At 29.6% G+C, this 23,870-nt stretch overlaps 1 protein-coding gene across 2 annotated transcripts in view; it reads left to right on the top strand.

Annotated features, from left to right (window-relative positions):
• Positions 1-23,533, top strand: part of NST1_4 (Stress response protein nst1) — a gene marked incomplete at its 3' end in the record, with an annotated part of 29,329 nt that extends 5,796 nt beyond the window's left edge. The window contains exons 2-4 of one of the 2 annotated variants that reach the window (XM_051214613.1): positions 16,828-16,930; positions 18,361-19,620; positions 21,604-23,533. In XM_051214613.1, the coding sequence (XP_051067796.1) occupies positions 16,828-16,930; positions 18,361-19,620; positions 21,604-22,548 (2,308 nt within the window). Of the gene's footprint in view, positions 1-16,827; positions 16,931-18,357; positions 19,621-21,603 lie in introns of both variants that reach the window. The other variant, XM_035730887.2, reaches the window with a different exon arrangement.
• Positions 23,534-23,870: the final 337 nt, after the last annotated feature.

The following is a 23,870-nucleotide window of genomic DNA, read 5'->3' as shown; positions in this document are numbered from 1 at the left end:
CAGTTCTAAATCCCTTACTACACAATGTATATAAATTGATATATGCTAATGTATACAGTACATTGTGTACTGTAAATACACACACCATAACCTCTATACTTATATAACAAATAATGACAAATTGTATTATTATTAGTACTGTATCCTAGTCAATCATTTTCATCACTTTACCCGGATAAAAACAAAGTAAAAACTATTAATAAAGACTTAATAAAATTAATGGAAATGCTCATCCCCTTTCAATAAAAATTGTTTGTAATCATTTCATAAAGTACACATTATTTGAAAGAACTTTCTTCTCATTATTATTTATTGAAACATCTTAGAGATTTTAGATTATTAATTTGTTTGGCGAGACTATGATTTATGGACGAGTCATTTAGGTAGAAGATAACAGTTTTTAGATCTTGGCGCGAAATTCACTCATCCATTTGGCTAAATAGAGTTTTGGCACTATAGTTGATGTCAATTCGTGATGAAAACCCTAAATTTAATTCCTAACCTTAACCATCAACTGTAAATCATAATTCTAATTTCTCACACTGGTTCATAATCTTCATTTGGTCCTAGTTATTAGGTGGACACTCTCAAGGCCACTCTAGTGTCCACAAAGGTCGTCCATAAATTATAGTCTCAACATTTGTTTTTTCCTAATAATGGTAACATTTTAACTTGTCGTTTTGCGGGACAAACAAAATAACAGCGTTTTTCTATTATCAATAATAATAATTAATATACCATTTATAACAACTGGATGTTCTTATCGGTTGATATATCTATGAGTGTGTGTTTGTGTGACCCGATAATGAGTGTAATTTGGATAATAACATTCATAACTAATTAATAATGAATATATAGAGTTGATGAAAATTACAAGAAATTTGGGAATAACTTTACACCATTTCAGGACTTTGCTTGAATGCCCGCTGATAACGTTTATACTACAATATGACTAATCACTTGGAAACCTTAGAAAGCGTACATTAGTACTTCATCATTGAACAAGGCTGATAATAAACACTTGGAATTAATCATCATGATCAGGTTCCCATATGTGTAATAATTTTCAATTTGATAAAAATGTATCTGAGCTCTTGACACATCTCAAATGATCAACTGTAGATAATCAGTATACGATTAAGGAGATTGTTGAGTTTTTGATTGAGATCATGTACTGATCAATGTTAGACCACCATCAAAAATCTGGAAGCATTGGACCGCCGTTTGGTCCTAGTATGGGACTCCTCGGCAGTGAGCATCCACGGCCCCGCACGCGGGCTCTAACACTGATCCATTCATAATATCAATCTAAATCCGACACTCTCCACAATCTTATGGTGATAATGATTATTTTCTCACTAGTAATTGGTTTCAACATGGACTTTCTGGAGTTCAAGTGAGAAGTCGTGACCAGTGGAGTTCATCCGTGTCTGTTGTGAGACAGTTACTTACTGAAGAATATAGTGATATGACAAGAAAAGTCGAAATTCAATTGATTTACTAATTATGAGTTTTGTTCCAGATTACTTCCGTTCTGATTCAATGTGATTATCATCCAGTGTAGTATTTGGTTTCTTTTCTCGTATGACATTTTTTTCTGTATAATATACGATATTCTTGTATTCCATTGACATGAACTATGCTCAGTATGTGATAACTGAATATCTTTATATATGTGATCTCATCCTAATTATTAATCAAATTGTGTGTACAATCAATATATAAATGAGTGTGCTTTCGACTAGGTCGTCGTCCTACGTAGATCTTCACTTATACCAATCTTTGTGTTCTTACTCTCGCGTCGTGGGAATTGTAGAGGTTCCTCGTTTCGAGTATAAGTGATAAGAGTTTCTGACACAAAAATCAGCGACAACCAGATATAAAAAGTAGCATACAACCAACAAGTTGTAACACATAGTGGACAGTTGCACAATATCATGGATTGGTTGAAGTTAAACTTTAACACCGTTAGATGTCATCTCAGTGATCTAGCGGTCCCATACTAAGACGAGACAGCCGTCCAGTGCTTCCAGATTTTCAGTGGTGATTTAACATTGATCAGTCTGTAAATTATTTCCTTATACTTCCTAAGTAAACTACAACTTTTGATTGTAATTACAATATTAAAAATAATGATTGTTTTATTGATTTGGGAGATTAGCGGAAAATTCCGTAAATTTAAGTTGTTTTTAGTTATAGACTAACAATAGCTGAGGAGTCATCAGATGGCTGTTTTGTAATGTAACTGGAACATCTGAAGGGCCCAATTTTATTTCGATATGAAGTTGAACATTGTATTGTCATTATGCAGTCAACTAAAAGCTGATTCTTTGCAAAAGACATCAATCATATATATATATATATATATATATATATATATATTTATTTATTTATTTATTTATTTACTGACTGCTGTAAAGGCATGTGAACAATTATGCGACCAAAAATGCTAGAAAACCTTCATACCGTTTCTAAAAATATGAATCTTTAAACTGTCTATTTATCCCGAACACATTTATAAATCACTCATTTGAAGTAAGCGTTTTTATTCATCGAATCGAAGACCACTGAAATAAAAATCAACTATATCCACACATAGATTGTAAAGGAATTTTCACATAATTTATAGCTGAATTTTTCCCCAATATTATCTTTTAACATAATAATTAAAATTTTAGCGCTAAATTAGTCAAGTTTCTAGAAAACACTTCTTTAAATGGATAACTCGGTAAATTAATTGTCTAGAAAATGTTTCTTTTTATTGATTATAATAGTGTTTTGTACCGCCTTGTTTAAAATTTGATTGTTAAATGTCTACATGTAGAAGTAATGAAATGTGCCATTTTCAAGTTCTGTCTTGTTTTTTTTACATCATTTTGCTAGCGGTTAGTCAGTGTTGATTAGAACAAAATATCGTTAGTAGTGTTGCCACTGACAATAAAGTATGTACGTACGTGTAAGTAGGTGTGCATGTGTGCACATCTGTTCCTATATGTAAATAATATAAATATGTATTACAATAATGATTTACATTTTAGATAGTCAAAATTATTGGAATCTTTCACAATGTTTAACGTGTCCAAGTTAGTACAAGACAATAACGACTAGTTGATACTCAATGTACATTCATACCAATACATATATGTACATGTATACCAGTCTGAAACTCAATCTTCAAAAAAAAATGTTACTATTACCAAATCAATAAGTGACAACATGTTTTCGACTGTTTCTGTCTCTCTGTTTTTAATTTTCTTTAAATATCATATTAATGGATGTAAACAATCTAAATTATTGGCACAACCGAAATCATATAATGGCCAGTTTGTATATATATATATATATATATATATATATATATATATATATATATCTTGTGAATAGATTTAACGTGCACTGGACTATACCTCAGTAATTAGTATAGATAATGTTTTCCTTAATTAAAATAAACTGAAATTTACTCTATGATAGCATTATTTTAATTTAATGCCAGGGGATCATGTTTATGCCAAACAAGAAGCGGAACGATAATTTGATCATTTCTCAATGAATCAATTTTTTAAATATCCAATTATTTTGTATCGACTGTTATCAACTGAGAAATAGGCTAACCAAAAAGGTTTTTAAAAAAATCATTTGTTTACTCCATCACAATCACTAGAAACTAACATTGTTTTAGAAATGTAATTTATATTTATCAATTACTGAAGTTGTAATTCTGTTTCAACATTTAATGACCAATAGTTCTATTAACAAACATTTAACAGTTTAACCAAAATTTATAGTTTTTGACATCTGAAAAACTATTGATGTTCTGGATTTTATTATATCAGTCAATAGAATCTAACCTTTCAAACAGTTATATTTGAATACTGAGATGAGATCCCAGAGTTTTATGATTACCTTTATATTTATTACTAAAATTAGAGATATACAAATAAGAATTAAGAAACAAAAAGTGAATGTTTTCATTGAGTTAAGAAATATTCTTAAAAATGAACATATGATACATGTTCACATACGATTGTCAGTTTATATTTTAAATATCTTTATGAACAATAAAGATATATAGTTTGGAAAGGATCTTGAAATGTTAGTATAAATACATGTTCTCCATTCTATTTAGATGCAAATAATACTTTGTACTCATATATAAGACATTTATTGCCTAACATGAAAATTGCACAAAAAGAGGCACGTCAGTTGATTAGCAATAAGTGTTAAGAGTATTCTTAAATAAACCTTAAGATAATCACCGGGTACAGTAAACATTCAATTTAACCTCACTACTATCTGTCTTCAATTGACTAACATATTATGAACAACGTAATTACTTTATTGTTTCAACTATATATCGTATTTTATTTAATCGTTGAACCTCTAGTGAATATTCAAGATTTCGCACAACTTATCATGTTTACAAATATTTTATTTATGATAATACCATTTTAGAGTTTGTGTTAAGCCGTTTAAAAAATATCGGATCAATATTTGATTTGGTTAGCAACATGTACTATTCAAGATTCTGAAATAAAAACTGTGTCAAATTTCACTTAGCTTGGTATAGGTTTTCCTTCTGATCTCTCACATTTTGGTTATATCCAGCCTACATATTTTTGTTGTTACTCGACATAGATTTTCACAACTTTAAAATTCTTTTTTTTGAAGGTGGTAATTAGAATTAGTCGACAGGAAACCCTGAGCTTGGGTTGTGTGCTATTTGGTACTCGTTAGAAAAGTATACCTGTAATGTTTAAGGAACTGTTGCTCCATAGCGGATTTAATTCCGTGTCACTTTACCGATAAAATTCAATCAGCGCTAAAGAAGGGCTTAACATGTATGGCATTTTTCACAACTCAGTGATAAATCAGTTGCAAATCCTTGTTTATTACTTGTTATCCTCTACTGTTCACCATTATTCTTTCCTGGACTTTCGAGAAAAGTTTTTACTGTGTTTTGGAGTGTACTGAGACAGTTAGTAAGGTCTATGATGAATCTTTTGATGTGACAATGAATAAGAGTATGTACAGACATTTGAAATCTTATAAACAATTGGCAAGTGTTTCTTCATTTGAGATGCCAACTATCCACTCCATTCACATTTTTCTCCTTGTATATCTTATGGTAGAACTAGACGCGATTACTCACAAATCCATGCACGCGGAAAAATTTTTGACCCCCTATGGTAAACTATCAAACATATATAATGTGACAAACAGCTTGTCAGGCCTAATCCAGCCAAAAAATTACACTTTTGAAAATGCAGTTTATTCACTCTTCTATTGCATACTGAGATTTCCAATATTGTATTAAACATGTACTATTGTAAAAACAGTTGTTACTAATACAGAAAAAAAATACCATAATATTGGTTTCGTTGATAACATCATATGACCGTGGTTCCTTTGACCTTTATCACACTCATAAATCTTATTCTTGATTAATACATTTTTACATAAACCAGTTTTAATATTTAAAGAGAATAATAAATTTCACTACATTTTCATTAAGTAGATTAAATGAAAATGGTTTTAGCCACAAAGCTTAACCTTATTATCTAAGTCTATTAACATTCTTATTTGATTATATGTAACGGGCATTGAAGAGGTGGATACTTGATTCGAGTTTCAGAGTGGTCATCAATCCAGAACCCAAATACATTCAGTTGATGAGCCGCTGATAGGACGAAACTCGCCTTCTCGATTTAACGTCTAGGAACAATTTTTACTAATTCCTGAATTCCGGAGAAGTACAAAATATCCCATTTAAATATGTCATCTTTTACTCATATTTTGTCTTATTGATAATATAGTTTATTGTTTTGGTGGATAGCTTTAAAGACCATTCACGACCGAACATATGGTATTATCCTTCATTCTCTTTCAAACATCAAGTATAATGCCATTTCATACTTTTATCCATTCGAACTCATTTTTTCCTATTGAATTACACCTTGTATATTTAGGATTCCACTAGAATTGATGTTATTCTTTTCCTTTTGTACCTCATTTTGTCATTGGCCTCTCGTGCTACTCTGATCTAACTTGTAGTAACTTGGTAATGTAAGATTGTATACTTACTTTGATCAAATATTTTGATTACATTTCTAATCTGTAATAAATAGGTGTATATATGATTAAAAAGACTACGCATTAAACAGATTAAGTAATTCACTTCTAAGTAGCAAGTGGTCATGTTGTTTCATGATCTCTTTTAAATGAATGGAATTTAAGAATTTGTATTCGTTTTATTTAAAAAAAGTATTATAGATAAATAGTTTTAAAGGATTTCCATTTTATAAAGGTTAAGTATGGATTGAAATTGGCGACCACGAATTGTCGTTTATTGGTGAAAATCACTACCTACACATTTTTTATGAATCATTTAGTTAAAAACTATAAAAGAAAAAAACGTGATTTTTCAAATACTTATAAGGTCATTAAATAATCTGACCATTAAAACATTATTAGTTTACGAAACCGTAAAAACATGAAAATATTCAAACAGATAACATGTTAATCAATAGGGTAATTATAATATTAAGTTAAAGAAAACCCATATTGATCATTCTAAAACGTTCATAGTTTTTACTTTGAAGAAAGTATTTATGTAAATAGAATTTTCAAAATAAACTATGTCTCCTAACTAATCTCTTTACAAATAAACATAGTCAATAACATTTCAACAATAACTAAGATTAGTGAATGTACTGAACACTTAATATCGTATAAAATCATTCTCATTAGGCTTAACACTAATCAATTAAATTATAGTCTGATGAAAGAATATGAATTTGTGTTGTATAAAAGTTATCATTTCAACCCTGAAGTTCACCCTGCTTCACTTTGTTTCAAAATCGTTTATAACATGCATGAATTTCTTGCTGGAATACGAAGATCTACTGGTCATTCAAACATAAAGATAGTTTCATATATATAGTGTTACCTATGAACCCAAGTAAATTTATATTTTACGATAATGATCTAAAGTAGAAAGACAGATTTTTTCCAATATGTTATTTTCATTCTTGTTTCCCGTAGATCATGTCTTAACTTTAAAATTTTTTTCGACTAATTTTTAGTATTTCCCCTCATAACATAATAATTTTCCATTTAATTAATTTTCCGCATGTACAACAAGTATAAATACGCTGAGATGATGGTGACTAGCAGTGGATTCCAGGACGCACGTACACCCGGCTGATAAGTCCCAAATAGACGAAACTCGCATCCTGGATTCCACTACCAGCCAACATCATTTCAGCTTATAATGCTGATGATTAAAGGCAATATACAGGCAATCCGCACATGCTGCACATATGCTAATAAGAGACTGATCAATTGCAGTCTCAAAATTCAATGGGAAGATTCAAACAACCAGTACAAAAATTAATTAAACTATAAATACAGCTGTACAGCTTCAGCAAATTACATTGCTGAAAAGAAAAGTTACCTTTCCTGAATGCTTTTATTTGGCCTACTGAGGAAATGAGTTTGTATTTTAAGGGGAAATTTCATGAATCTTTCATCCTGATATTTTAATAAATATCAATAAATTACCATCATTTGAGGAGGTCAAACATAAATACTTCAGAACTTATACAACCCAGGACTTGGGATATGTATGCGCCGATTAAACTTATATACCACGTAAGCATGGTGAGATGAAGTAGTCAAGATAATTTGTAGATAAGTAGAAGAAGCAACACCAATAGTAACAGTAGAAGCAGTGGTAGTGTAGTGAACAAAGTCACAAGTGAGGACAACCAAATATATTATGACACAACATTACAGAACATATTGATAAAATTTGAGGACTACATAGCAATACTTCGTTTGAAAAACACCCATCAATTGTCTCAGACTTTATTGTTCCATCATTATCAAACCTATCACTCTCTGTCCTCGTTTTCTTCTCTTCCATTTTCTCAACCTTCGGCCTCCAAGCATTCCACTTTGGATTGATGGTATGTATTACTTATATCTGTCGACATCCGGAGCATACACCTCAGTAACTGAAGTAGTAGTATCAGTAGAGACTGAATATCGATACGAATTTCAAATCAAATAATATAAAATTTAGAATTTTGTAATTTGTATTCAGTTATTTCAATCAAATTTTATTTCTAAGACTTTTAACAGTAATCATTACGTTCGTTAAAGACTTTCTATTTCACGTTACATAGAGATTTATTTACTTTATTTCTGATTTCTTTAAATCTTCTATAATTATTACACGATTTAGAGTATTAATTTTGGATTTAGATTATTGTCACTTTACTCTTCTATGTTTCCTATATTTAGCCTTAAATGATACAAATCTTACGTAAATTCTTCTTATACATAACTATTACGAAATCCATCTTATCAGTATATAAACTTCATAAATCTACTTCCTTATCCTGTTCTTCATTTCAGATCACATCTTCAAGTGGCATAATACATGTTTAATTGCTTATGTATATATATATATATATATTGTTTCATACCATTTTATAATTCAGTGTTGTACTGTCATGCGAATACCGTCATAAGGCGTTAAAGAGATTATATGAAATGAAATGAATATATATTATTCTGCTTTAAGTGATATCTCGACCTTTAACTGATTCATTTTAGTCCATAGTTCTCTTATGAACGATATAAGTAGTAAGAAACAATTTACATCAATCACATTTAGATTTGTAATAGCCTTTCTAACAATTCAATACAAAGTGGAAATCAATATATAGCGGATTATTGCTATTTGGATAGTAGAAAGTTTTTTCACTATGCTCGTACCAGAAACAGGATTCTTTATTTTCAAATAAATACAAATTCGCATTATTAACGTAATCATGTCTCAGACACCGATAACCTTTCAATACGTATTGTTTTGTTTTTTTAAAGAAAATTAGTTTATCATCATTGTACTAAAACAAATAAATCGTTCAGATTCTGGTTACTAGGATACTTTTGACTTTTGTGATTCATTTATTTCAGTAGAAGTTTTGGAAACAAGACAAGAAATAAGACAAGACAAAAAAACAAACAGATAAACAATTAGTAGCACGTTAATCATTATTCAATTAACAAAATATAGATCTAGTCGATCTCAGTAATATTTACACTTTTCATAAAAAATTCAACTTGTATAACTCTTTCGGAATACATATCAATATTCCATTAAAGCATTGTCATATTCAGTTTAGACTAAAATTTAAATTATTAAGAGTGTTTGTTTTCTTTTGAGAAAGAACGTTTTGCAACATATAGCTGACATTCATTCATTATGACTTATCTAATAACGAAGATTTTTTTTTTATGATATTTCAAACGGAAAATTCATTCTCAGAAGGGGTTTTATGGAAATTTTAATAGTTACAATAGTTGAAATCATGATTCAGTTGAAGCTAGACTACCATGGAAAACCTGGAAGTCGGCCCAGTGGTCTAATGGTTAAGCGCTAGCGTGCGAGACTGATAGGTCCTGGGTTCGAATCTCGCGGGGGGCGGGATCGTGGGTGCGCTGTGCTGAGGAGTCCCATACTAAGACGAAACAGCCGTCCAGTTCTTCCAGGTTTTATATGGTGGTCTAGCTTCAATTGACTCATGATTTCAACTTTGGTAAATTCATTCCACAATAACAAGATAATCAGATGACAAGGTCGTATTAAAATGAATTTCAATCCTGAAATTTACGTATGAAAAGGAAAAAAATATAATAAAACACACGACAAGTTATCACAATGTCAGAAACTGATTATTAACTAAAGTGGTTAAAATGAAATATTTAAACGAGAATAATATTTTTTCTCAATTATATCTTTAGCAGTAAAAATTATATATATATATACATTGTGATAACTTGTGGTGTGTTTTATTATATTTTTTCCTTTTCATACGTAAATTTCAGGATATATATATATATTAGTTAAACACTAACACCGTTAGGTGCCGGCTCGGTAGTCTAGAGGTTAAGCGTTAAAGTACCAGACCGAACGTCCTGAGTTCCAGTCACACGTGCAGATCTGTGGGTACGCACTGATTAGGAGTCCCATACCAGAACAAAACGGCCCTTCTTACTCCCAGGTTTTCGATGGTAGTCTAGTTTGTATTGACTTGTGAATTCAACTGTTAAAATACAAATTGATAGGCAGATGATGTAATATTTCTTATTATTCCTAATAATTTATAAACTTTGTTTCCTCTGGTTTAAATCCAGCTCACATTTCGAAATATTTATACTTATCACTAATAGATGCACCTGTCATTTTATTATCAATTTTTAATTTTTAATTCCTTATAGTTTATTGTGTGATCCATTTGATTGTTATTGAGGATTTATAATATTATTTGTTTGACGTATCTTTATTGTCTATATATATGCATGGAGGATTTAGTGTTGATTAGGGTCAATTCTGATGAAGATCTCGTTAAAACTGTTCATTTGAAATATTTTTTGTTATTATTATTACAATAAGAATATTGATTATTTCAATTCAGTTAACTACAAAGTCTCCTCTCCCTATTTTTTTCTTTTGTCTGTCTAATTGTTTGTTTACCTATTTACCCATCTCTTGGCAAATTTTGATGCGTTTTTATATTTTCAAATTCATTTCTGAATAGTTGATTCAATATGGTAATAAATATCTATTCAATCAGTTGAAGAAAAATAGAAAATTCATCAGATGTAACAAATAGTTTTTAGAAAAACTAGTTTTGCTTTCTGATAACTTTTTATCAAGAGTAAATCAATTAGTTATAATCTAATTGTACACATTACCCAACTTCAGTCACGTCATCATACAGTACGATTACCGTCAAACTTCATTACTGGATAATAATTTTTAATTTCCAACATAATAGGTCAATGAGACTGTTTAAATCTTCAAGAAAGCAAGTTCAATGGTTAGATGATTATTAATTACAATGATGATTGACATGTTAATCAAATAAATTAAATTAATGTAAATTTAGAAAGCTTTTTATATATATATATATATATATATATCAATAGTAGTTTCTCAGCCTCAGTTGTAATCTCACCACATAGATGATTTACAGATATATATGGCATACCTTAAATTCCTTTTTATTTATCTGATAACAAAAAATAATCTGGTGATGTAGGTGAAATATTTTTCGAGAAAATCCTTCATAATAATAATACTAGTGATACTAATCACAATAGTATAAAATAACAAAAATACCAGTATTTTATTTCGAAGTTATTTGGTATACATCCTAATGGAGTTATAGTATCAACCAATCAGAATCGACATTTTCAGGATTACATCATCTTTAACTATCTGTTTATCTATAAGAATATTTTTGGGAAAAAAAGTGGGATTTATATTGTAAGATGGGAGAAATATTTTGTTTGAATACAATACTTCCCATTGTATATTCACTTTTATAAAAGAATATTTTCAAATAATAAAAATGAAATTCGGTTGAAAGAAAAATTACTTTAATAAACTTTTTAATCTTTTTTTTGAAATTAAACAAAATCATCTTGTCGGTCACTGAAATACAAAAATCTTGTAATTAAACTGTGTATCACTTATGCATTCCGTCATAATAGGACTTTTTTATAATTTCTATATCTTTTAAAAAAGAAATTTAGAAGAAGTCACCAAATTAGAAGTGTTGCATAGTTTGTTTCTATGAGACATATTTTCTTACTTTTGTAAACAGATAAAATTCTTTAGTAGCTGATCACTAAATGTTAGAGTGGGACTTTCATTATAGATCTCATTTCAAGCTTCTAGAGTTATCTGCATCTAACTTTTATGAACATATCAGTGTAAGGCTACCAAACATACAGGATGTTAAACACACATACATAGACAGTGAAGGCTTGAAATGGAACCTCTCTCACTGAATGAACAGAAACATGGCCGAAAATGATGGATGCGATTCACCTAATGAAGACTGAAAACGTTATGGATAATCATAAACAAAATATGTTGAATCATCAAGTAAAAAAGAAAGAACTCGCTTAAAGCCGTTAGGACTATCTCAACTGGGAGTTATTGCCCTATGTCAAATAAAAAGATTATACCTCACATTCACCCAATCACATTATATAACATGAAAATCACTTGAATGGTTCAACTAATAACCATTCGGTCAAACAATAGCAAAAAGATGCATCTTTATTTTGTTAAGCTTTTGTTTGCAATTTGAAGCCTACAATCGTTCAGTTTTCAAAATTTAAATGAAATCGAACATAATTTAGGATATATGCATGAAGTCACATTCTAGTTGGTGTAGTAAAACAATGGTTGCGTTATGTAACGAAAAATAGTGGGATTTAATTAAGAAGAGCAATTGTGATGTTGAATGTAATATTTAGGAATGAATGTGTTGTACAGTTGAGCTTTGATAAGGAAAAAAATATAACAACATGGACTATTGTCTCGATTTAACTCCCTAACCTTTGAAACTCCAAACTCTGTTTTCATCGTCGATGACACTGTTCTACACCAATGAATTAGTTTAATCATTGGATAGATTGTATTTGAAGCAGCTTTCTAATCACAATCCCTGAAATATTAACACACTTAAGAGAGTGAGGAATTAAGGTAAGAGATTCTGTGGTAGAACTTTTTCTTTTATTTCCACTTCTTTCTTACTTACCAAAGTATATTTATGAAAAACCTGCAGTAGTTCTTCTCTCAGCTTGTTCTTTTAAAAGAGTTGTTATTTGTGTTCAGTAATTTTTTTTCAACCGATGACACAAAATCCTTTTGAAATTCATTAAAATACTTTTTTTAAAAATTCCCCAGTTATACAGTGTGACGAATTTTTGCTAAATATCTTAGTGTTTCATGCAAGTTATACGCAGCTGCATTCCTGTCTAGGAGAAAGATGGATAAGTTGGCTTAGTAAAACAATCAATTAAATGACCTTGACATGGTTTCATTTTGTCCTAGGTTATTTATAATATATATAGATGAACTCCTTGGCGGTTGATACATTCAACGGTTTTCGTTCTCAAAATATGAACTTCTTGATGATTATGGTGAATAGATTTGAAAGAAAAATATATGGGTGAATAAATGAGTAAAATGTGTGCAAAAATAGATAAGTATATAAGGTATTAATGAAAAAATAGTATTATAGTAATAGTGTGATAATTAATCCGCCAGTATTGCATATTTCACCCCTAGAAAATAGTTTATAAGATTATTTCAATGATAGAAAATATGAGGTGATCCGAAGAAACATTTTTTCACTGTATCTTATCGTTTTTAAAAATTATCATCAATGTGTTGTTGAATTTTTATTACAAAATGATGCAAAACATCAAAGCGCGTCTATTCGTCACAATAATAAATAAAATAGAATTATAGACATAGATTCTCAGATTTTACCAAGATATTCTGTAATGTTGTGTTATAATGCATTTGGTTGTCCTGGCATATGTTCTCGTTCACTAAAATAGCTCAGTTGACTGAAAAAAGAGAAAGAAAATTTACTAAAATCGATTCGATGGTTGAACTGATAATTTTTGCTAACGAGACCAATATCCAAACTTCGATTGGATACATACAAAAAAATGGAACCAATAGATAGTTGACTATATATATATATATACCAAGGAATCCATACAGTAATTTATCTATAAAATGTTCCATTGCAGTTGTAAAACTGCCATTTCACAAATAAATAAGAAGATTGAAGATAGCATAATGGAATAATCCCATATTGTTTATTTATTTTTATATTGTAAGATCTATCTAACTCAATAATAAAAAATATTTTATTATGTGTAATGAAATTATTTACTTTAGAATAATATTTTTCCATTAATTTTCCGTTTTAAAAAATTAGTATTCATATTTTCAGCTTATATTTAGTTAGAGAGCAGTTTTTTGGATATTATAGTTGGTTAATAGCTGAATTCATGAGTAAACTGAGGCCACAGCACCATGGAAAACCTGAAAGCACTGGACGGCCCTCTTGTCTTCATATACGACTCCTCAGCAGTGCGCATCCATGATCCCGTAACCAGTGGAGTTCAACTGGGTCTGCCGTGAGGTAGTAACTCACTGAAAGCAATGGTGGACGGTGGCATAACTTTTTGGACTGGTTGAAGTTAGACATTAACACCGCTGGATGTCGGTTCAATAGTCTAGTGGTTAAACATTCGCTCGCAAGACTGATAGGTCCTGGGTTCGAATCTCCTACGGCGGTTTAGCTTCAATTGACTCATGAATTCAACTATTAAATTATACTTAATTGTTTTAAATAGTTGTGTGAAAATTTAACTGTAATTTATATGTATGAAAATTCTTAACAAGTATATGTATGATCAGATTGTTCAAAGTGTATTGAACTAATGTATATTACATAGTTCTGATAACCTTCCTCTCCTTTTTAAACTATCCAAATTTATCAAAGAGGTTAATTGCCTCAAATTAAAAAAAAATCTATATTTCTATTATAATTAAACTGAATATTTACCATAAATTATTTTCAATTCTACTGAAAGTGTTTTTATGTAGTTTACATTGTTTTCTATCTTCTCAACTTCAGTTCATCTATTCATCTGTTTATAAATTAATAATAATTAAATGGTCTGATATTGTAGTTGATATTCATTTGTGAAAATTAACATTCAAGAATAAAACGTTTAATATTTTTAAAAGATCCTATATTTTTCTTTGGTTTCAGTTTCATACGTTCACTGAATGTTCAAGGTTTAAAGTTCAATAAAGTACTTAATTGATGAAAAAGGATATTTGAATTCGGCTGTTAGTTAGAATAATGTGATCAAATTAAACAACTACACATTTTTTTAAATTAACAATATTATTCGAATGTAAACATGGTTTGCTTTATAAGAATTGAACATTGTGTATAGAAAGACAATCCAATATTATAACATTTCGTAATACTAATCAGACTGTGAATACAGTGTATATTTGAATAAACGTGAAATAATCTACTGTAGGCGAATATATGCCCTGTAAGCAAGAAAAAAGTTTAGATAAAAGGATTATCACTAATTAAATTTTTCGATTGATAGGAATCAAACTATTTGGTTAAAGTGTTTTAGTAATTAATCGTTAGATTATGGTCAACTCCAATTATAATTAGACAACGTTGCCTATTATATCCTTACAGATTTAGAAAAAAATTCATTTAGCACAATTAACCATAACCATTTACTTTTAGTGGCGTAAAAGAAAAGGATGTAAATTTGTCTGACAACTGACATTGTTTTTTGTTAACTTTTATTAGATTTACAACAGCTTTAAAGAAACTGATAATTTTATCCGGTAATTTCCAGCAAGTGTCTATAGATGAATAAATTTATTTTATTTTGTATAAATTCTGTTAATTTGTTGACTTGCAAATGTTAGATCACTTGTTACTGAAATTAAAACGTTTATTAAGCACAATCATAAACAACACAATAGGTCTTCAATTTAAGCTCTTAGATACTAACTTTTTAGTCACTTATTTCTCCTCAGACGTTTTCTGCTCCTGGAACAATAAATAGAAAATTGAAAGCAGGATAAATAGAAGTATCATTTCAAAAGTCAGATTATTCAAAAAAGAACTGCGTATTTATAGAGGATTCTAGAGATTGACGGGAAACATACTGTTATTCGGAAAGGAAATTTAACCACTGTCCAATAAGGATAAGGAATTCCCACGGAGAGCTGACTGATAGGAGTATTTTCAGCACGATTCCTACTTCGGGAGATGTTTCTAAGGGACGATAAAAGGACATGAATGACCAATAACTATCCCATTCACCTGTAAAACAATTCAATGCCATTTTATAAAACAATATATCATAACTTCTTCAAGATGTATAGCTTTATCAGTTTTGTTCGAATAGCAACATTAGGGTCACAATGTGTTTACATTTCATGGCCTATGATAACCAAACACAATATGATTTAATTCATTTACTTCAAATTATATCAACAGCTGATCATTGTCTTGTATTCAAAGATAATTTGAAATACTTATACGGTAGTAAATGTAGTGGTTTGTTTGAAATCAAAACTTGCAATAATTACAAACATTTTTCTAATAAATCACAAAATGATAAATCTGAAAATATTTTGCTAACGTTGGGCTACTAATGAGTAGTTAAAGTCGTTTTACAAAATTAATTTGCGACGATGTTGTTTTCACGTTTTAACATGTTAGGATAACCGTTGTCAAAAAGTTAGAGCATTTATTTACAATTGGCGAAAAAAAAATCAAGTAAAGTGTTGCAAAAATTAACTAAATGTAGTTGTTTTATCTCAAGGTACCTAAACTTGTATAGATTTCAGTGATATTCTGATTGATTTTCAGTCTATTTTACACAATTATCAGACTATAAATACCAACTATTATATTCGGTATTAAATTCAAAATTAAGGATGGAAATAGTAAAAATAAAATAAAATTTTACAATAAGGTAATATTCGTTTGAAAAAAAGGCAAGACTACAATTTATGGACGGACCAATCAGATTTAGGATAACAGGTCTCGTGTTTTGGCGCAAAATTCAGCCACACATTCGGTTAAAGAGCATTTTGACATTTTAGCTGATGTCAGTTCGTAGTGAAAACACTGAATCTAATTCCTAATCCTAACCATTAATTTTACATCATATCCCTATTTTTTCAAACAAGTTTGTGACCCTCATCTAGTCCTAGTTAGTAGATGAACATTCTCAAAACCAATTTGGCGTCGCCGAAAGGTCGTTCATAAATTAGTCTCACCCATAAACCGATATATTCGGTTTTTGTTTTCATTGTATATTTAACAGTAATTATTGTAGAATCCACTGGTTCACTTGTATTATATAATTGTATTTTAACAATTTTAGGTATAAAAAGTCGGAAGACGGCTCAAAAATAATTATTCGTCAAACTGCTGATGCAGATGAACACTTTTTTAAAGCATTACGAGGACTAAAAGTTGATGTTTCCGTAAGTGTTCAATTATCAAAAGAAATTTCATAAGATTTTAAATAAATTCATTGTTATGTATATTTAAAATGATTTATGTTGATTAATAATGCCAGTTAAATAGCCAGTTACAATAAAAAGTCTACTGAAAAACTCATTTCTTTCACATCATCACATTTTAGTGATTGATCGATGTAACTACATTTTATTGACAAATTATGGGCTGAAAAAAGTTGTATCACATTGGAATGAATGTAGTAATTTACCAAAAATAAAGTGTTCAATTTCATCTAAGATGTAAAAGTAACATGTTTAGTTTGCCCGCGCAATAAATTGACTTTTAGGTTTAGTGACTTTATTTTATTTAAAAAAATATACGTGTCAGTAACTGAACAATCGTCTTGTATCTCTGGAAAAAACTTCCCATTTTGTTTTAGACAATGTAATTTATTGTGGAACTAATTCATTTGACTTATATTCCTGACTTTTTTCAGTTGTGTTTGTTTTTAACATACACACTTTATCGAGTAACATGTTAGAACTTTTTATCAGAGTACGAAATTTTCTAGTTGCAATCTGATTACCAGTCAATTTACGCATATGAATACACTAGTTTTACTTATATTCAGTATCATATTATAAGTTAATATATAGAACAAGTATTGAGACAAGTGTTATGATAATTTACAATGCATACGACCAATCAAATAGTTTATATCTTACATAGGAACTCTAATAATGTTCTTCATTCAACCGGTTTTTCACTGAAATCTACTACGGTAAGGTTGTCAATTGTGGTTTACTTCTCAGAAAACTGTTCATATCGGAACGAAAATTGACTAGGGCTATTTCTTACTCTCCATGTAGATGTATCAAATGAAAGTAAAAGAGATATCCAATAAAAAAATAGTTTAATTACTTTTAAATCTATTTCAGATATTTCTTTTTACAAATATTCCCCACATTAAACCATTAGATTTGTTGGTGGAAAAATATGACAATTAATGTTCGGGTAAACTATTTCAGATTAAAAACAAGACAATTAATTCTGGAAGTATTATAAGAACTGGAATTTTTCCAGATTATTGCTGTGAATTAAGAGGATCTTTTTTTAGTATTTCTATGATAGAACAGTATAATTTTACGGATGAATATCAAAGTTTATATCTTATTAATTCCAATAATTATCTGAAGGATGAAGCGGTGACCTCCCAGATTTCTTGCAACTGTCAATAATAAATGTCAGTACAGTTGAACATGAAAAAGTTTCCCAGCATCAAAAAGTATTAACTATTCACTTTTTGAAAAGTTTTAAACAAATTAAGTCATCCAATGAATACCAGCTTTCAGTAATCTTATCTACAAATTATTCAAAATGTGAAATTATTTTAAAAATAAATCTAATAAACATTTGTCTAAATAAATACCATTTTTAATATTTGTTTTAGCAGACTAACCTTAAATCACCTAATCTACAGAAACAATCAAGTATTTCTGAAAAATCCAATAATACATCAACTGTTTCTTTATCTACTCCAACTTCAATTCAGTCATTTGATTTTGGAGAAGAAAAAATGCAACAGTGGTCTCTGAATGTAGGAGAAAAACATGAAGGAGATAAAAAGCGTTCAGCTGCAGAATTAGCTGTAGATGAGCATTTCGAAAAGTCTCTAGCAGCATTTCGTGCTTCTGCATCAAAAAAGCAGAATGGTCGTATTATCTGTGAAGATCATTTAAAATCACAAGCATCTATAACACATTCCTCAAATCAGAACTTGATAAGCAGCTTGACATTGAAGAGTTCTGATCCGTATTTACATCATGATAAATCTAATATTCATTGTAATAAGTTTCAACATAAATCTTTACAAACAGAGCCTAGAAGTGAGCCTTATAACGTAAATTCAATACTTCACTATAGTACTACTAAACCTACATCAAATCCTAATTTGGCAGTAACGTGTGAAAATACTCTATTCTCACCGTCGAACATTTCAAGACAATTAACCAGCACTGATGAGTTACATGATGATGTTGAAAGTGATGGTTCAATTCAAGTTCATAGTCCAAATATTACTACCACCACTGCCGTTAATCGATTCAAAATAAAATTCGCCTCATCTTCTACATCATTACCACCATTATTTCCTATTAACTCATTTAAACCTAAAAAGAATTGGCTAGCTCAATATGACTGGAGATATCAGCAACCAGAGACAACAACCATTAGTCCAACTACACCAAACACTAACCAATCTATTTTCGATTCATCTGGATCATCCCCATCATCGATCAATATTGCTAGTGAAAGTATGGAAGATGTCCAACATATTTCGAATGTATCCATGCCAAAACTACACATAATATCTGAATTACGTAACATTAACACTCCGGATCATGGTAATCATGGTTTGTCTACAGAAGAAGCTCCAGATTTAAGAAATGACTCCGACTGTATCTTTTCATATTCTTCATACTCGTCACCTTCTTCACGTTCCTCTTCTTGTTCTGTTAATAATCCTTCTGAATGTTGTACTACAAATAGTACTGAAGGTGAACTCCAACAATCTGGTAGTACACTGACAAAATCCAAACTTTCATTTCCAAAATTCGGTACAATTTCGTTAGTTGAGAAAGATGATTATTATGAAAATGAATCAAAAGAAAAATCAGTCAATCGAAAATATTTTGTCGACAATAGCTTCAGAAAAGTAAGTTACAATTAAATTTATTCAATCTGCTTATAACTTAATTTATGTATTAGTTTTATTCAAAGTGTTTTGTCATGTTCTATTGACTATTCATGAACATTTACTATAATTTACTTTTTTGTACACATAGTGTAAGCTATATTGACTAATATAACCATAAAATTACGATACTGTTATGAGGCTCAGTTTTTCCCGTCCACACAAATGGAATGCTAATATACCTTAGACGAATATCTAAAATAGATTTCCTCACAATGTCTATTCTACAGGACTCCAACACTTGACTAGCCTGACTAGAACATGAGTATATTTCCACACCAAAAACCAACAACAATCACAATAATTATATGGGTAGTTTAACCCCTATCAGACTATCTACTAGTCTAACTAAGCAAACAACCAATCATTATTATTCTCCCCCACACATCAGATACAATTTTGGTGGAGTTTTGTTCTCTGAGCTGACCAAACCATCCAGCTCAGAGAACAAAACTCCACCAAAATCATCCACCTGAGCTACAAATCTTCACCATCTCAAGATACAATTTTATTTATTTATTTATCAAGGAATAACTAAACGGCTGATAATAGTTATTTTAAACACATAGTTCCCTTTATTATCTTAAAGAGAGCACGAACGAATATTAATGCAGAATAATATGAATTCATTTTATTTTGTTAGGTTCTCATCAGCTGCTTACAACCTAAAATATTTGAAAATCAGGGTTATTTCAGTTATTGACATATTTATAAATAAGAGGGTGATTAAAGGTGAATATATGCGTCATGATGTAGCACATATTTCAATAGAGTTAATAAGGTCATAAAAATAAGTAAAGTTATCACCTTATTAACTCAAATGGAATCTTCGCTACATCACAGTACACACATATTCATCTCTAATCACCTTCGGATTTATAAGTATATCATTATCTGCATTAACTTTGATTTTTAAAATATTATAGGTTGCAAGTAATTGATGAGAACCTGACAAGATAAAATGAACTCATATTATTCTGCACTAATCTTCATTCTTGCTCTCTTTAAGATAATAAAGTTACTAAGCTATATATTTTTACAATTGATTGATCACTCGTAAGTGTATGTCAGATTCTTCATGGTGAGGACATTTTGGTAAACGTATAATATACTAATGACCTTGGACGACTTATCAACCGGTCAGGAAAAGGGTGGTTAGCTACAAAACAATTAACAATACAAACCAATGAAATAAAAGTGGAATAACAACTCTCATAGGAATAATTAAGCCTAACATGTCAAATTATCCCTTGTATTTAAAACAAAAACCAAGTTTACATATATACATGCATATTAGGAGTCAAGGTAGTATTGTTACGGTTATAACCCTATAGAATGTTCGTCAAAAACTGATATCAGTTATAATGCGAAAAGATTAGGGTCAGGTAATAAAAGTGGAACTGGAGTTTCGCGAGTTAGGTTCACAAATCAGGGTCAGGTCTTTCATTACAAACTGATATCAGGTATAGTGAAGTGATTTGCCACCATTCTGTTTACACACTTGAGAAACCTGAGGCTTCGATTTAGAGTAAGAGTGTGAAGAGGAGAATATTATCTGGCTTTACTCACTACTCGATTGGACAATGAATGATATCAAGTACTTTAATATACAATCTGTCTTGGTAACAGTTATGTTTTGTAACCTAAAATTTACTTTTTGGTTTCATAATAGCTGTTTTATTTCAAGCATTTTAAGAACCAAGTATTGCCAATGTTTACTTCATTATTCATGAAACACATGTTATATATCACTGCACTTCAAATTTCACACAAAATATGTGAGGCGCTACCTTAATCCTGATTGGTTAACGCAAGGCTGTGAGCATATTATACTATGACTGATATTTTTATTTACTTAATGTTAACTATACACTACACCTCATTTTAAATAAAAATAGGTTACTTTCTTAATTTTTCTATTTTTCATAATTTCTTGATCACTAGAAAGTTAAAAATGAAGGTGTTGAGAACAAAACGCATATTACGTCAGTAAATAGTAACGGTACTATACCAACAACAATAAATAATAATCATCATGATAATAATTCCCTCGAATCTAATCTTGATTTCAATAGACGATTATCCAATTCCATTTCATCATCTCCAACAATGAATGTTGAAATTGAAGAACCAATTGATGAGAAGCACTCGACAGGTATATTTTTAAATAATGGATCTAATTACAGTCTAGATTCAACAATTTCTTCAGCTATCATGAATAAGAATGAAATAAGTTCATCCGACATTGAAAACGGTCATATTCAGAATACTTATAATAATAACAACAACAAATCAAAAGATGAAGTTAGTAAAAAGTGTACAATTGTTCAGAAATCACAACAACATCATATTCAAAATTTTAATAATCAACATCATAATCAACAACAACATATAACTAACGAAATGAATGATGCTGAAGACACTTCACACAATTTATGGAGTTTACGTAAACGTGTATCGTCTGATGTTAGTCCTTGGTCTACGTTGAAACGATCTAGATCCGTATTAACTTCGACAAGTTTAAGTAATGATAAAGTTTCAATGAATACTATTTCATCAAATGAATTTTGTTCCGAAGAAGTTTATCAATTAGATAATGATGACTGCGTAATGTATAATACAAATGACAGAGGTTTTGTTCATAGTAAATCTATGGATAGCAAGTTAAATCCATTTGATAACATTGATTCAAATTTAAAATTTTCAAAATGTCATCTATCTACTTGCAAATCAATAAATAATAATGAATTATTAACTGAACAGAAAAAAACTTGCAGTGAACCGAATGTGCCAGTTAGTAGATCAAGTATTAAAGATAAGAAATCACTAGCTGGTTCATTATCATATCCATCATTCCATCAACTTGAGAGCTGTCACCAAAATTTTTAAGAATATCAAATTATTCCTTATACAATTGTATGACCAATTAAGCATATATATTGAAGATCTCTGATGATCATCACTTAAAGATAGAGAATCTTTACTAACCGGTGGGCTTACAAACATAAAATATACTTCAATTAACATGTAACCATTGTTTCTGATTTAATTTATTCTTTTGTTTAAATATAAGCTGTTTATTATCGATTTCAGGTCAGTGTTCACTTCTAGTACTATTATTTGTTTTAATCTTTAAATCTCTCGACAAGATTTATAATTTATACATAAATTAATCTTTCTCTTTTCATATTCATCTTTTCCTGGTTAGAACACAGTATATTTAAATACATACATATTACAGAAAATATTTTAGGTGAATCAGTACTTTATATACATACATATATAGTCTTTCGTTTTCTTGTTCAGTATTTTTAGTGATAATATTCTTTATAAACCACTCCTACTACTATCACTTATATAAATTGGCAAAATGTAACTTTACACCAAGTGTGCATTAATTATATATATGGACCGGCATTCAAGTCATTTTGTTTATTAAATCAAGACTAATTATTCCTCAGTTATTTAAATAATTCTACAACTAATTGCACAACATGTAACACTGAACATTCACTGTTACATATAACTTTCTATTTAAGAAGTCAATGAAAAATGTAATGAAATAAATGAAATTTGATGTTAAATACCAGAAATAAAATGTTTAACAAAATGAATAGATCAACTTCCTTGATTTTTATTTATTTATAAAAGTGCCTTCATTTACTATTGATCCCTACAGTAAAAACATAAATATTATATTAACAAGTCAGTTTCATATCGTTAGAAACCTCTGCCTATCTTCTGTCATGTAAACAGAATAATTCAAATTTGTCTAAATAAATTTGTACAGAACAGTTACATAGTTGTCAATAAAAGTTTGGGCATTATTCAGGTTTATCTCTAAATATGTATTTCAAGATATTTTCAATAATCATTGAAATAAAAGTAATCAACTATATATCATTTACGTTTTATCTACTCTTCATTGAATAATCAAGAAAAGGAGGTTCAAAAGAAATATCAACCTCCATGCTAATGAATAAACTTGTAAGGTGGAGGTCTCGTCAATGACTTATCACTAACGAACATTAATATTTAGTCACTTCTTGACCATTAAATAATTCATAAAGCGTTAAAAATGAGACATTATAAACCAGACATTCTGTAAGGATTAATGTAATGTAATTTAAATACAATATCAAATAATAATCTTAGAATTAAGTGCAATTTCAGTATGAGGAAATCTTGAAAGGGAGATTTATTTATTGTTA

The sequence above is a fragment of the Schistosoma haematobium genome, chromosome 2 (genome assembly GCF_000699445.3).
Source record: "Schistosoma haematobium chromosome 2, whole genome shotgun sequence".
NCBI classification, from domain to species: Eukaryota; Metazoa; Platyhelminthes; class Trematoda; order Strigeidida; family Schistosomatidae; genus Schistosoma; species Schistosoma haematobium.
This window is presented reverse-complemented; position numbering and strand designations above follow the sequence as displayed.